The following is an 11,408-nucleotide window of genomic DNA, read 5'->3' on the forward strand; positions in this document are numbered from 1 at the left end:
ACACTTTGCCATATCCTTTGCCCCTTTAGCTTCCAAGCACTCTGCAAACAATTCTTCGTCTTTGCCAATCTTGGTCTCGCCACTGAAGAATTCGGACGTTGAAAGTAGCAGCATTGGCGAGTTGAAAGCCAGAGATGCAGGGGCGGTGAAGCACCATTACCAATCAATCAGACCAGTGATGTTGGAGTCTTCATCGACAAGAACGTGGAAACCTTTGTCATCGGCGTGCTTGAGGTAGCACTTTTCCCAGAGAAGAAGCGCCTTGGTATGGGTTGATAGGGTAGAGGTCCCGCACTCTGTCGTATAAGAATCTGTATATCAGAAAGACGTCTGTTGGTCTGTCTGTGTGGATCTCTCCGCGCTGGGTGAGTCTAAGCAGTAGAGTAATGCTGCTTTGATAGTAGTCGTGCAGGACAGAACACGGGCCCAGTGCTTAGTACATCCCTCTCGTAGAACATTTTGCAGATGGGAAGGATAGTCACCTCAGGGGAAGCACAAGTATGACAATGGCTTCTGCAAATTTTTAAAGCAGAGATGTCGGTTGCATGACACGCAATCACCCAATATGCGTACGGCAGGTCTGTTGCATTTATCAATGTTACAAACCCACATGGGGCTGGTCATCGAGCTCATAGTGATGGCGAGGCACAGGATGTCCGATCCGTTGTAAGAGATAGGGTCTGAGAGTCGTGTTTCTCGACAAGAAGTCAGGCGGTGAGGTTGATTGAAGGACCGAGGTAACACATCGATGACTATATGGATATATAGATATATAGTGCATGCATATGTGCCAACCAATCAACACTCATTCCATGTTGTACAATCCATACCTGCAGACTGCCAATCATGACAACGAGAACCACAACCTACGAATCTCATAGACTCGGATTAGTTATCCAGCCTGATCGACCCCTCCGACTTGTCTTGCATATCCCCAGTAACAGCAAAAGCAAGCAAAGTATGCACAGCCATAGCACCAGCAGCAGCCCACTGCACCGCCAGAATAGCTCCCATACGTCCATCAGCATCCCAGCCGGTGCTAGGATCAAAGTATTGTACAAGAGGATACACACCAGCAGTCGTAGCAGTGGTAGCAACAACAAACAGCAGAGATGCAATAACAGCAAATCCCTTGCATGCCCTCAGTACCCATTGCTCCCTGTTTCCCTTGACGTAAGAGCCAGTGTGGAAGAGAGCAATGCTGATGGTCCAGAGTACAGCAGCAGCGATAAGAAGGCCAGGGTACATCGCATCTCTCTGCAGCTGTATCGTCATGTCAAAGTCTTCGACCAGGCGCTCGTAGATCCTGGGACCTGCCGCAGCTGCTTTGCCCCATTGCCGTGCGAGTGTTTTGCCAGTGGCATGGTGACCAACAGTGCTGATGCAGGCATGGAAGTAGGTTTCGCCGTCAGCGTCCTTGAACCAGCGGTCTGAGTGGCCCAAGCAGATACCTACGATACCTTGTCAGCAATCGACGTCGAGCTGTTGGTCAAAGGTGGACAAACTGTAGTAGCCAATATCAATCACGGATTGCGATCTTCTGAGCTGGAACTCGACGACATCTGCATTGGGCAGTTGGAGGAATATCGGAGATAGAAGAGGGATGACTGTTGGAGGTCAGACAAATCAACACAACATGATCGATCCTCGACAGGACTGATAGAAGTCAAGATGTAAACATACTAGAGAGAATGACGATGGGAAGTATCAGAGCAACATAAGAGATCTTGAAGATACGCGGATGATGCTCGACCACAAATCGTAGCATGTCCTGCATCTTATCCATTGTTATCAGAAAACTCGGTGAGTTAAGTAGGACCTAGAAGACGAGGATTCAGGCACCTATCGACTCCTATATATATCTGGCTTGTCAGCGGTAAAAGTGGAGTCACGACTGATTATTGTGGGCTATGCCGATCAGATACGCTGTAAGCGACCATGGCCAAGACACTAACAACTCAGTTTCTCGAGTTGGATTGTCATCACATGCTATAGCTAGCTATAGAATCAATGATACCATACGGGAATAAGCGTTATACATTGGGGGACGTTGTTTCGAGTTGTGGGCATACCTCTGTGTTTAAAAGAACACTGTGCTTCAATATACAAGACTGTGAAATTCACACACCGAGAAAGTGATATTCATCAATAATCATGGCATCATTTCGTGTCGTCTGCGTTCGTCTATACGATAAGCTACGCTCCAGTTGCAGCTTCTTGAATCATTCCTCCCTTTTTGAAACGCTTGTTGATGCTTATACCCGATGTGAACGCCATCTAAAAGAAACTTGGAAAACAAACGGACACCTCTACTGAGAGAACCCTCTTCTCTCTCCCTGATTCAGGTGTATGTGTATACTGTCTACTCCTGCTGTGGCTGTTCAGCAACCGTCTGGTCAAAGTCGGCGGGGACAGTCCATCCGTGAGTCATGCAAGCACGCTTGTAAGCCTCAATAGCTTCTCCAGAACCATATGAGTTGGAGTCCCCTGCGGTGTATTGACCCCTGACCTCCAAGCGCGCAGGCTTTGGATCTGTTGAGGCCATGGCCATGCGGATCTGCAACAAAACAGATTCGATCGTAGTAGTGCAAAGCCAGCCGTCTGTAGTCAGAAGGGCGTGACATATGGCGCCTCCCGAAGTGACGTGTCCACCGCCACCGTTCATGAAAGGCAAGAAGCGGGGGCGGATGACTCTGATGAAGGGAGGGTTGTTAGGGTAGGAGCCAGGGAAGCGAAGCTCGAGGACGATGCTCTTGACGTTGTGTTTTTTCATGTCGGTGACAAGAGGCAACACATGGTTCTCCTCGTTGAACATGTTGAAGCTGTGCAGCTCTACAATCCATTGGTAGAGGTTGTTGACTTTCTCAGGGTCGATGTACCAGCCAAGCTCATGGAGCGGTGTTTTCTTCTGAACGTCGATCAGGGCTTTTAGGTCCTGATTCAGTCTCTTGGTCGTGGCGGTATTGGCATACGAAGGCATTGGTAGCTTGGGGAGCTGATCGTGGTCCAGAGAACCTGGAATGAAGTCGGTTTGCGGCGGGCCTGTTCTGATAGCCAGCATTTGTTGAGAATTGGGCTCTTCGAAGATCTCACGGTCTTCATCGTCAGTAGTGACGCTCAAGCTGTCGCTGACCTCACTGTCGTTGGAAAAGGACTCGACCTCACCATCGTCATCACCAGTCAAGTCAACAACTTTGCTTGCGATTTTATTCTTCAAGTCCTTCTTCACCTTCTTGATCTTGCGCGGGCTAGGTGTTGCGGTGCTAGGCAGCTTACGCTTCCCAGCCTTGGGGTGGAGTGCTGGAATAACGATTTGCGTTCGCTCACCCATGGGAATGCGGGTAGGATCCTGCTCCAGCTTGTGCTCTGGTAGTTGGTCGAATGTTGGCAGAACGTAATCACCACTAGCACCGCACTTCACGAAGAGGTAGCGAGTCTGGATCCAGTCTAGCTGACTGATCACGTAGTGAGGCGTCTTGGAGACAAACTCGTCTGGCGCATTGACGATTTCGTTCAGCGCCATAGCTCCTGAAATTTGCAAGTCCGAACTGGGCCACATGTGTGGTCCTGCTGCAGTCGAGTAATGCATACCGGAGTAGCCAAGTGAGGTAGCGTAATGTGGAGAGTGATAGACACCGTGTCCGTAAGCACGGCCGTTCATGGTCTCGTTGAAGTGAAGACCCTCACGGATAATACTGTGCCAATTCTGGATAGAGCTACCATGCCACGCGTACATGGTTGGATACTTGGATTTGAGCCGAGCCGTGGTATCCTTGACAGCCTTTAGAAAACGGTGTTCCTTGTCAGGGGCACCCATGGCAAAGCGAAATTGCATGTATCCGCTCATGCCGTGCACAGCCCTCTCCGGCTCAACCTCGACGATACAAGAGCGATTAGAGGCCAGAGTCCATCGAAGAACGGATAGGGCGGCTGGCGAGATCTTGTCGACCCATCGAGACAGGTCAGGTGTGCTCTGTTGTGATAGGTAGGCCTTCATCTTTTGGACTGATGGAAGCAAGGCCAGCAGACGCTGTACGGTACCGCGCTTGTCAGTGTCGGACAAGTCGTCGAAGTTGATGTTATACTTGTCGATGAAGACTGTGGACCATTTGGCAGTACCGACTTCCTGCTGTTCCTGTTCTGCGGTTTGTCTGATCAATGGACCAGTCTTGACGGAAGGGCCGAGTGTGTCTTGTACTCTGCAATGGAAGACTGGACTTCCTCTCTCATCGGGGAGCTCGAGGGCGACCCAGTCGCCTTTCTTGAGAGGGCAGACAAAGGTTGGTCCGACATCATCAAACAAGATTTCTGACTTGGTTATGTCGAAACGAGCTTGGAGACGTGGTACAGACCGAGGAACAGTGGAAGCTGAAGGCTGTGCAGGTTGAATGCCGTTCGTCTTGTTGATATAATCCTGAACGGGCGAGATGATGGACTGGGGTACGCTCAAAGCAAGGCCAGTTGGAAAGTCCTTGAGTCTGCCTATGGAGGCACTGCTGTAACAGAAGCTGAGGAGCAAGTCTACGACCTTGTCTTGATGCATTATCTCATGCTCTATTGATGGGCCAAATCCGAGAGTCATGTACTGGTACAGACAGAGCGGTTCGTCGCAAACGTAGGGCTTCAGTGCTTCAACTAACGTGTCGAGCTTTTTGTGGCAGACGAGACAGAACTCGGTACAACGAACGAAGTGGCGTAGCGTGAATTGCATAGCGGCGAGGGGGAACGAATGTGGTTCCTTGGACGAACAATGACCCAGATGGTCTGCTGTGACGACATCAGGGTATCCAGGCGTCTCTTCCTCTTGGTAATGCTGAGCGATGGCACCCACATCTATCTCCGGGTCGGCCTGTCTCATTCTGTATGAGTCCTCGGCGCCCTGCCACGACATACCAGCACCCCTGTAGCGAATAACGCAGACAAGACGTTCAGACAAGAGATCCCTAAGGGGTTTGGATATGAAAGTATCACGGAACTGTGTCGGGCCGCAGTCTTGGATTGTTGATGAACCCTTGGCGCTGAAAGCATTGCGGGCTTGATCGTGGGTCGGTTTGTAGTGCTTGGAAGCACCCACACGCATTTCGAGATGTGCGGAGACAGAAGACGGCGTGAGTCTTATCAGATCATCCTTAGTCTTGTAACCTTCCTTGTAGTGAATGAGCAGGATGATATAGTCGGAAGACTCAATGCGCCAGGCCTGCATAGCCTCTTCCGAGATACCGAGCTTGCGAGCGGAGATAGACAGCGAGACGACACAGGTGTCATTCTCGAAAAGAGCACCAAAGCAAGAGACCTTGAAGCCGGCTTGATGAGCAAGTCTGAGGTCGCTGCGGATGCGGGATTGGAACTGGCTTGAAGAGTTTGCGCGAATCGTCTTGGTAGGCATGGCAAAGGCGGGCGCGGAGGCAGCAGTCTCGAACCCTCCACCGTAGATGTCTTCGTCGTCGAGGTCATCGTCGGGGTCGTGGTCTTGCAGCGACTCTGCCTCAGACTCGATATCAGCAGAGCCAGAGAGCGCATCAGAGACATGTGAGAGGAACTGCTGGATGGTCATGCAGCTGGGCTGTCCAAGGCGGTCTACAATGTGCGCAATATCCTTGGAAGCATTATCATCGCAGAAGAGAGTGTAATAGTGGGCAGTGGGGTAGTCGGACTGCTCTGGGACGCTGGCAGTTATGGTGACAGGCGATGTGAGGGTTGGATGAGCAAAGGCGAAGGTAAAGCCGTCTTCGAGGACACAGCAGTCGGAGATGAACTCGAGGCCATGCTTGCCTTTGATGGCGTCGTCCAGATCGGCCTTGAACTGCTTACGAGGCATGGTTAGGATGGGCGACCGTTGACAGCATGGGCTGTGCCGGGTGTGTGTAGAGTGAAAGGGAAGATGATCAAGAAGGTTGACGTCTTGACAGTTGAAAGGAAAAAGGCGGAAGTTGTCTCGATGGTTAGATCAAGACAGCGCTTCTTAGTGAGAATCACGGTGGCTGCGACAAGACGCAGCGAGTTGGCGAGTGAAAGGCAAGGGAGTGATTAGTAGAGAGTGAAAGAGGAAAGAGTCAAATGGAGTTGGTTCGAAGGGCATGCGAGCAAGCTCTCGAGCAGAGTCACGGTGAAAGACGATACTTGGCCGGTAAATGTTTGGTGGAAGAGAGCGAGTGCCTTTCGTCAGGCAGCGTTTGCTGCATGGCTGCCTGCTGCAAAGAGGCACAGACATGCAGACAGGCAGGCACGCGTGAAGATTCATACTAGGAGCAATCCGTCCTTGCTTTTTGTCCACTCGGGTCAATCGAGACGCCGTCTGTCATGCTCAACTCATGTTTTTCACAGCAACGTGCCAGGGCTCCTGCCAGCTCGACGAGATTGCATAGCGATGTAGACATAATGTGTAGACATCAACCGATGAGCCAAAGGAAGGTCATGCCATATCAACCCACTGATATATCTATAGCACAGTTTCCGCCAAGGATTGTGCTCGACGAGAAAGCGCCTACGTTCGATAACAAGTCCATGCTTCACATGAATGTTTAGCCTGTCATGACATCTTCGCAACAACCAAATCCCAAACAAGGGACACACACACAATGCCAGTCCAGTCTGAAGCTCCTGTACGGAGCGAACCGAAATCAACACATGTTCAGGACGAAGCTCTCCAGCCCTTCCTCCAATCCCTGTTCGACCCGGCCGATTACCTCAATTCCACCTTGCCATCCTTGACCTTCTCCAATTCCACCAAAGACCGTATTCCCCTTGCCGACCTATCTACCCAGACCCAAACCCTCATCTCGCAGCTCAATGCGCAAACATCACGACTCACAAATACTCTCAATCAGCTTACCGATGATATCCTCCGAAGTGGCAGCAGGCTCGCCTACCAGGTCGAGATGCTTCGAGCTGAGACTGCTGGCCTCACAGATGCTTTGAACACTTCCCTTCAGCCCGACATCGCCTTGTTCGCCCCTCAGACCCTACAGCAGCCCAGAAAACTTGACACCGACGACATTCCCCCCGAACAAACCGCTGTGTCTACTCCTACCCAGCCCATCGAACCGGACTACATCTCAAAACTTCGCACACTCGTCATGGTGCGGCAGCGTCTCGATTCCGTTATCAAGATCTTTGGCGAGGCCATGGCCTGGCCCATTGCTCCATCTGATCTCGTAACATCTTCGTTCATCTCGGTATCTGCTCCTTCAGCTGGAGGCCCGGAGGAGACACGTAACCGTGAAGAGAAGGCAAAGGAACATGCACAGAAGCTGCGCGAGGAGATAACTCAACTGCTCCAGAGTGCCGTCTCAGCAGAAGAAGGCATCACTGCTGCCATCAAGAGAGTTGACGAGCTAAGAGACCTTGCAATCATTTGGAAAGGCACTGCTGAAGAGAAGGCTCGAGCTCGTCAGATTGACAGTCTTGAGAAGATTATCGAGGATGAGCAAAAGGCTCTCGCTCGCAAAGCAGACGCGAAGAAACGTACAGCCTCCCCCGCAACAGTCGACTACAGAAACAATAGTCCTTCCGAGGCTAGTCGTACCAGCAACCAAGGCAGTGGGTACGGCTTCATAAACAACTTGCGTCGTATCAAAGATGAGATCTACCTCGATTGAGAGTCGACTATCAAGTACACCCGCAGTCAAAGCATGCCGCATAAGCTCGCTGACTGTGTTGCTCCGGGCGAAATTGGGAACGGCAATTGGTAGTCTTGAAACAAATGGCGTGATGATCGGCCAACAAAACAACTTACCATCTCAACGAGACACCTGGCGAGTTCATTTGGCACGAGCGCTCGTCGTATACCATGACATTAACCCGTATAAGCCTCATGTGGTCGCAGGGTCTATGATCAGCGGACGGCTCGCACGTTAGCAAGCAGACTGTCGACGGGGAAGCCAGGGACAGCCCTACAGCTTGCATGCTCTTGATATAGGGCAGCATCACCGAATATGATACTCGGCTTCCACTGCCTCTTCGAAACATGGCATGATCAGGGCAGATCCTAGACGAAGACAAGCATTTGGAAAGGCACACGGCGAGGATGTTGCGTCCCAATGCACTACTAGTCGCTCACAACGACACATGTAGAAATCATGCCACGGGAAAACGGCAGAATCCTTCAGAATGGAGTTCAGGACAAATTCCTGCTTCCTCCAGCTAGAGTTAGTGACACTCACTGTACCAAGAAGGTCGCAGTGGCCTCGAATTCAGTTGCACCAACCGCGTTATTCCAACCATAGCAAACGGCTTGAATCATGATCAAAGGCTTGTGCATTCATAGTTCGGAGCCCTCGGCAACACAAAAGGCACGGACGAGGTTCCGCTCGATTTGGCGTGACGATCTCGCGAGAGCTCACAGCTTGGCGTGGGGTGATAGGCGATGACGTCAAAAAAGCGAGGTCAAAGCGAGGTCAAGGTTGACAAACACAACGCGTGAAGCAGTCATAAGCCGCTGGCTTCCGAGGAGCAAGTGGAGCTGTGAAGTTGTTGGGAGCTTCAAGATACAAGTAGCTGTTTCATCCATCCTGTAACTTTTCTCGATCCCTCTTCTTTCTTATACACAACCTTCACAATGGCCGAGACACAGAGCCTCTCGCCCTATGGCACTGCCAGAGCTACAGTGACCGACCAACCTCTGAGCAAGGACGAAGTCGACAAGATCAACCGTTACTTCCACGCCAGCATGTACTTGTGCTTGGGTATGCTCTACCTGCGTGAAAACCCTCTGCTGCAGGAACCTCTCAAGGCCGAGCACATCAAGCCTCGTCTTCTGGGACATTGGGGCTCCGATGCTGGCCAATCCTTCACCTATATTCACATGAACCGTTTGATCAAGAAGTACGACCTTGATGCATTCTTCGTCTCCGGTCCCGGCCACGGTGCTCCCGCCGTCATTTCCAACTCATATCTCGAAGGAGTCTACTCCGAAGTCTACCCTGACAAGTCTCAGGATGCTGAGGGCTTGCAACGCTTCTTCAAGCAGTTCTCGTTCCCAGGAGGCATTGGCAGTCACGCAACCCCCGAGACCCCTGGAAGTATTCACGAAGGTGGTGAGCTCGGCTACTCTATCTCCCACGCTTTCGGTGCCGTGTTTGACAACCCCGACTTGATCGCCCTGGTAAGCCTTGTACCTGCATGTAATCTATTGATCTTCCGCTAATCTAGCTCTGCAGACCATGGTCGGTGATGGCGAAGCTGAGACTGGTCCTTTGGCTACCAGCTGGCACAGCACCAAGTTCCTGAATCCCATCGTTGATGGTGCAGTTTTGCCTGTCCTCCATCTCAACGGATACAAGATCAACAACCCCACTGTCCTTTCGAGAATTAGCCACGAGGAGCTAAAGGCTCTCTTCATTGGTTATGGTTGGGAGCCCTACTTCGTCGAAGGATCCGATCTCGACACCATGCACCAGGCAATGGCCGCCACCCTAGAAAGAGCTATCACCGAGATCAAGGCTATCCAGAAGAAGGCGAGAGACTCTGGCAAGGCCGAGCGCCCAAGATGGCCCATGATTGTTCTCAGAACACCCAAGGGCTGGACCGGCCCTCGCACCGTCGATGGCCACTTCCTCGAAGGCTACTGGAGAGCTCATCAGATCCCTCTCACCAACGTCCTCAAGGACGCCGACCAGCTCGCTCTGCTTGAGAAGTGGATGCGCAGCTACGAGCCTGAGAAGCTCTTCAAGAACGGCAAATTCATCGACGAGCTTCGTGAGATCGCTCCTAGTAGCAACCGTCGTATGACTGCCAACCCCGTCACCAACGGTGGTCTTCTGCGAGCCAACCTCAGGATCCCTGACTTCAAGAAATTTGCTCAGACCGTGAAGAAGCCTGCCGCCGAGCAAGCACCCAGTATGAACCTGTTCGCAGACTTCTTGACCCAGATCGTCAAGGCTAACCCTACCAACTTCCGTCTGTTCGGTCCCGATGAGACACAATCCAACAAGCTCGGTGCTGTCTACGATGTCACCCAGAAGGTTTGGATGGCCGAGTACTTTGAAGAAGACAAGGACGGCGGCAATCTCGCTCCTGCCGGCAGAGTCATGGAGATCCTCAGTGAACATACCGTTGAGGGTTGGCTGGAAGGCTACCTGCTTTCAGGCCGCCATGGCATCATCAACAGTTATGAGCCCTTTATCCACATTATTGACTCCATGGTCAACCAGCACGCAAAGTGGCTCGAGAAGTGCGCTGAGATTTCCTGGAGACAGGAGGTTGCTTCGCTCAACATCCTACTTACATCCACTGTCTGGCGTCAGGATCACAACGGCTTCACTCATCAGGATCCTGGTTTCCTTGATGTCGTGGCAAACAAGTCGCCTGAAGTTGTTCGTATTTACCTTCCTCCGGATGCCAACTGCTTGCTCAGTACAATGAACCACTGCCTGGAGTCATCCAACTACGTCAACGTTATTGTTGCCGACAAGCAGAACCATTTGCAATACCTGAACATGGACGATGCTGTCATCCACTGCTCAAAGGGTCTGGGCATTTGGGATTGGGCCTCTAACAGCAAGGGTGAAGAGCCTGACGTTGTCATGGCCAGTTGCGGTGATGTCAGCACACAAGAGGCTCTCGCTGCTACTGCTCTGCTTCGCGAGCACCTTCCCGAGCTCAAGGTTCGCTTCGTCAACGTCGTGGATCTGTTCAAGCTTCAGCCCAACGGCTACCACCCCCACGGTCTCAAGGACGACGAATACGCCGCCATCTTCACCGACGACAAGCCCGTCATCTTCAACTTCCACTGTACGTATCATTGCCTCCGATCTCGATGAATTCATGCTGACTATACCCTCTTTCTAGCTTACCCCTGGTTGGTCCACAGAATGACCTACAAGCGCAAGGGCCAGCAGTTGATGCGCGTTCGCGGATACAAGGAGAAGGGCAACATCGATACTCCTCTTGAGCTGGCCATCCGCAACGAGACCGATCGTTACAGTTTGGCTATCCTGGCCATCGACAGTCTCAAGTCTGTTCTTGGCAACAAGGGATCATCTACCCGTGAACACTTGCTCAACACACGTACTCATGCTATGAACTACGCCTATGAGACTGGTCAGGATCCTGATGATTACGTCAACTGGACCTGGAACTACTAGATGCCTGTCACGGGTTGACGAGAGCTATCAAATATGGCGTTTGGACGATATGGTTGCGAGGTGCTTTTACAGCAGTTGGACTTTTTCAATGATAATTAATGCTTTATACTTTCCAAGCTGTTATTTCTAGCTCTGTCTGTTGTGTTACTTTCTGGATAATTGATTCGACTTCATCTTTTGTGCAACATTGTAGTTTCCTCGCTCGATCGGCATGACACTAACACTGTCATGATGACTGCAAGGGAACGGCTCGGGATAGAAAACCACATATGATAAAACTCCATATTCTAACTTGCTTTTATGATGACAATACCCCTGCAAACG

At 51.3% G+C, this 11,408-nt stretch overlaps 4 protein-coding genes across 4 annotated transcripts; 2 read left to right on the top strand and 2 right to left on the bottom strand.

The window, feature by feature from the left end:
- Positions 1-156: 156 nt before the first annotated feature.
- Positions 157-1,786, bottom strand: M436DRAFT_63660 (uncharacterized protein; the record flags this gene model as incomplete). The annotated part of the gene is made up of 5 exons (XM_013572178.1): positions 157-311; positions 607-752; positions 911-1,430; positions 1,506-1,607; positions 1,684-1,786. The coding sequence occupies 5 exons, from the start codon at positions 1,784-1,786 to the stop codon at positions 157-159; spliced, it is 1,026 nt and encodes a 341-aa protein (XP_013427632.1).
- Positions 1,787-2,362: 576 nt separating this feature from the next.
- On the bottom strand, positions 2,363-5,818 carry M436DRAFT_81733 (uncharacterized protein; the record flags this gene model as incomplete). The annotated part of the gene is made up of 1 exon (XM_013572313.1): positions 2,363-5,818. One exon carries the CDS (start codon positions 5,816-5,818, stop codon positions 2,363-2,365), a length of 3,456 nt encoding a protein of 1,151 aa, XP_013427767.1.
- A 760-nt stretch (positions 5,819-6,578) lies between these two features.
- On the top strand, positions 6,579-7,598 carry M436DRAFT_63662 (uncharacterized protein; the record flags this gene model as incomplete). The annotated part of the gene is made up of 1 exon (XM_013572179.1): positions 6,579-7,598. One exon carries the CDS (start codon positions 6,579-6,581, stop codon positions 7,596-7,598), a length of 1,020 nt encoding a protein of 339 aa, XP_013427633.1.
- Positions 7,599-8,557: 959 nt separating this feature from the next.
- Positions 8,558-11,084, top strand: M436DRAFT_46519 (D-xylulose 5-phosphate/D-fructose 6-phosphate phosphoketolase; the record flags this gene model as incomplete). Its single annotated transcript, XM_013572070.1, has 3 exons — positions 8,558-9,103; positions 9,159-10,731; positions 10,789-11,084. The coding sequence occupies 3 exons, from the start codon at positions 8,558-8,560 to the stop codon at positions 11,082-11,084; spliced, it is 2,415 nt and encodes an 804-aa protein (XP_013427524.1).
- Between the last annotated feature and the right edge of the window lie 324 nt (positions 11,085-11,408).

The sequence above is a fragment of the Aureobasidium namibiae genome (assembly GCF_000721765.1).
Source record: "Aureobasidium namibiae CBS 147.97 unplaced genomic scaffold scaffold_8, whole genome shotgun sequence".
Classification (NCBI taxonomy): Eukaryota; Fungi; Ascomycota; class Dothideomycetes; order Dothideales; family Saccotheciaceae; genus Aureobasidium; species Aureobasidium namibiae.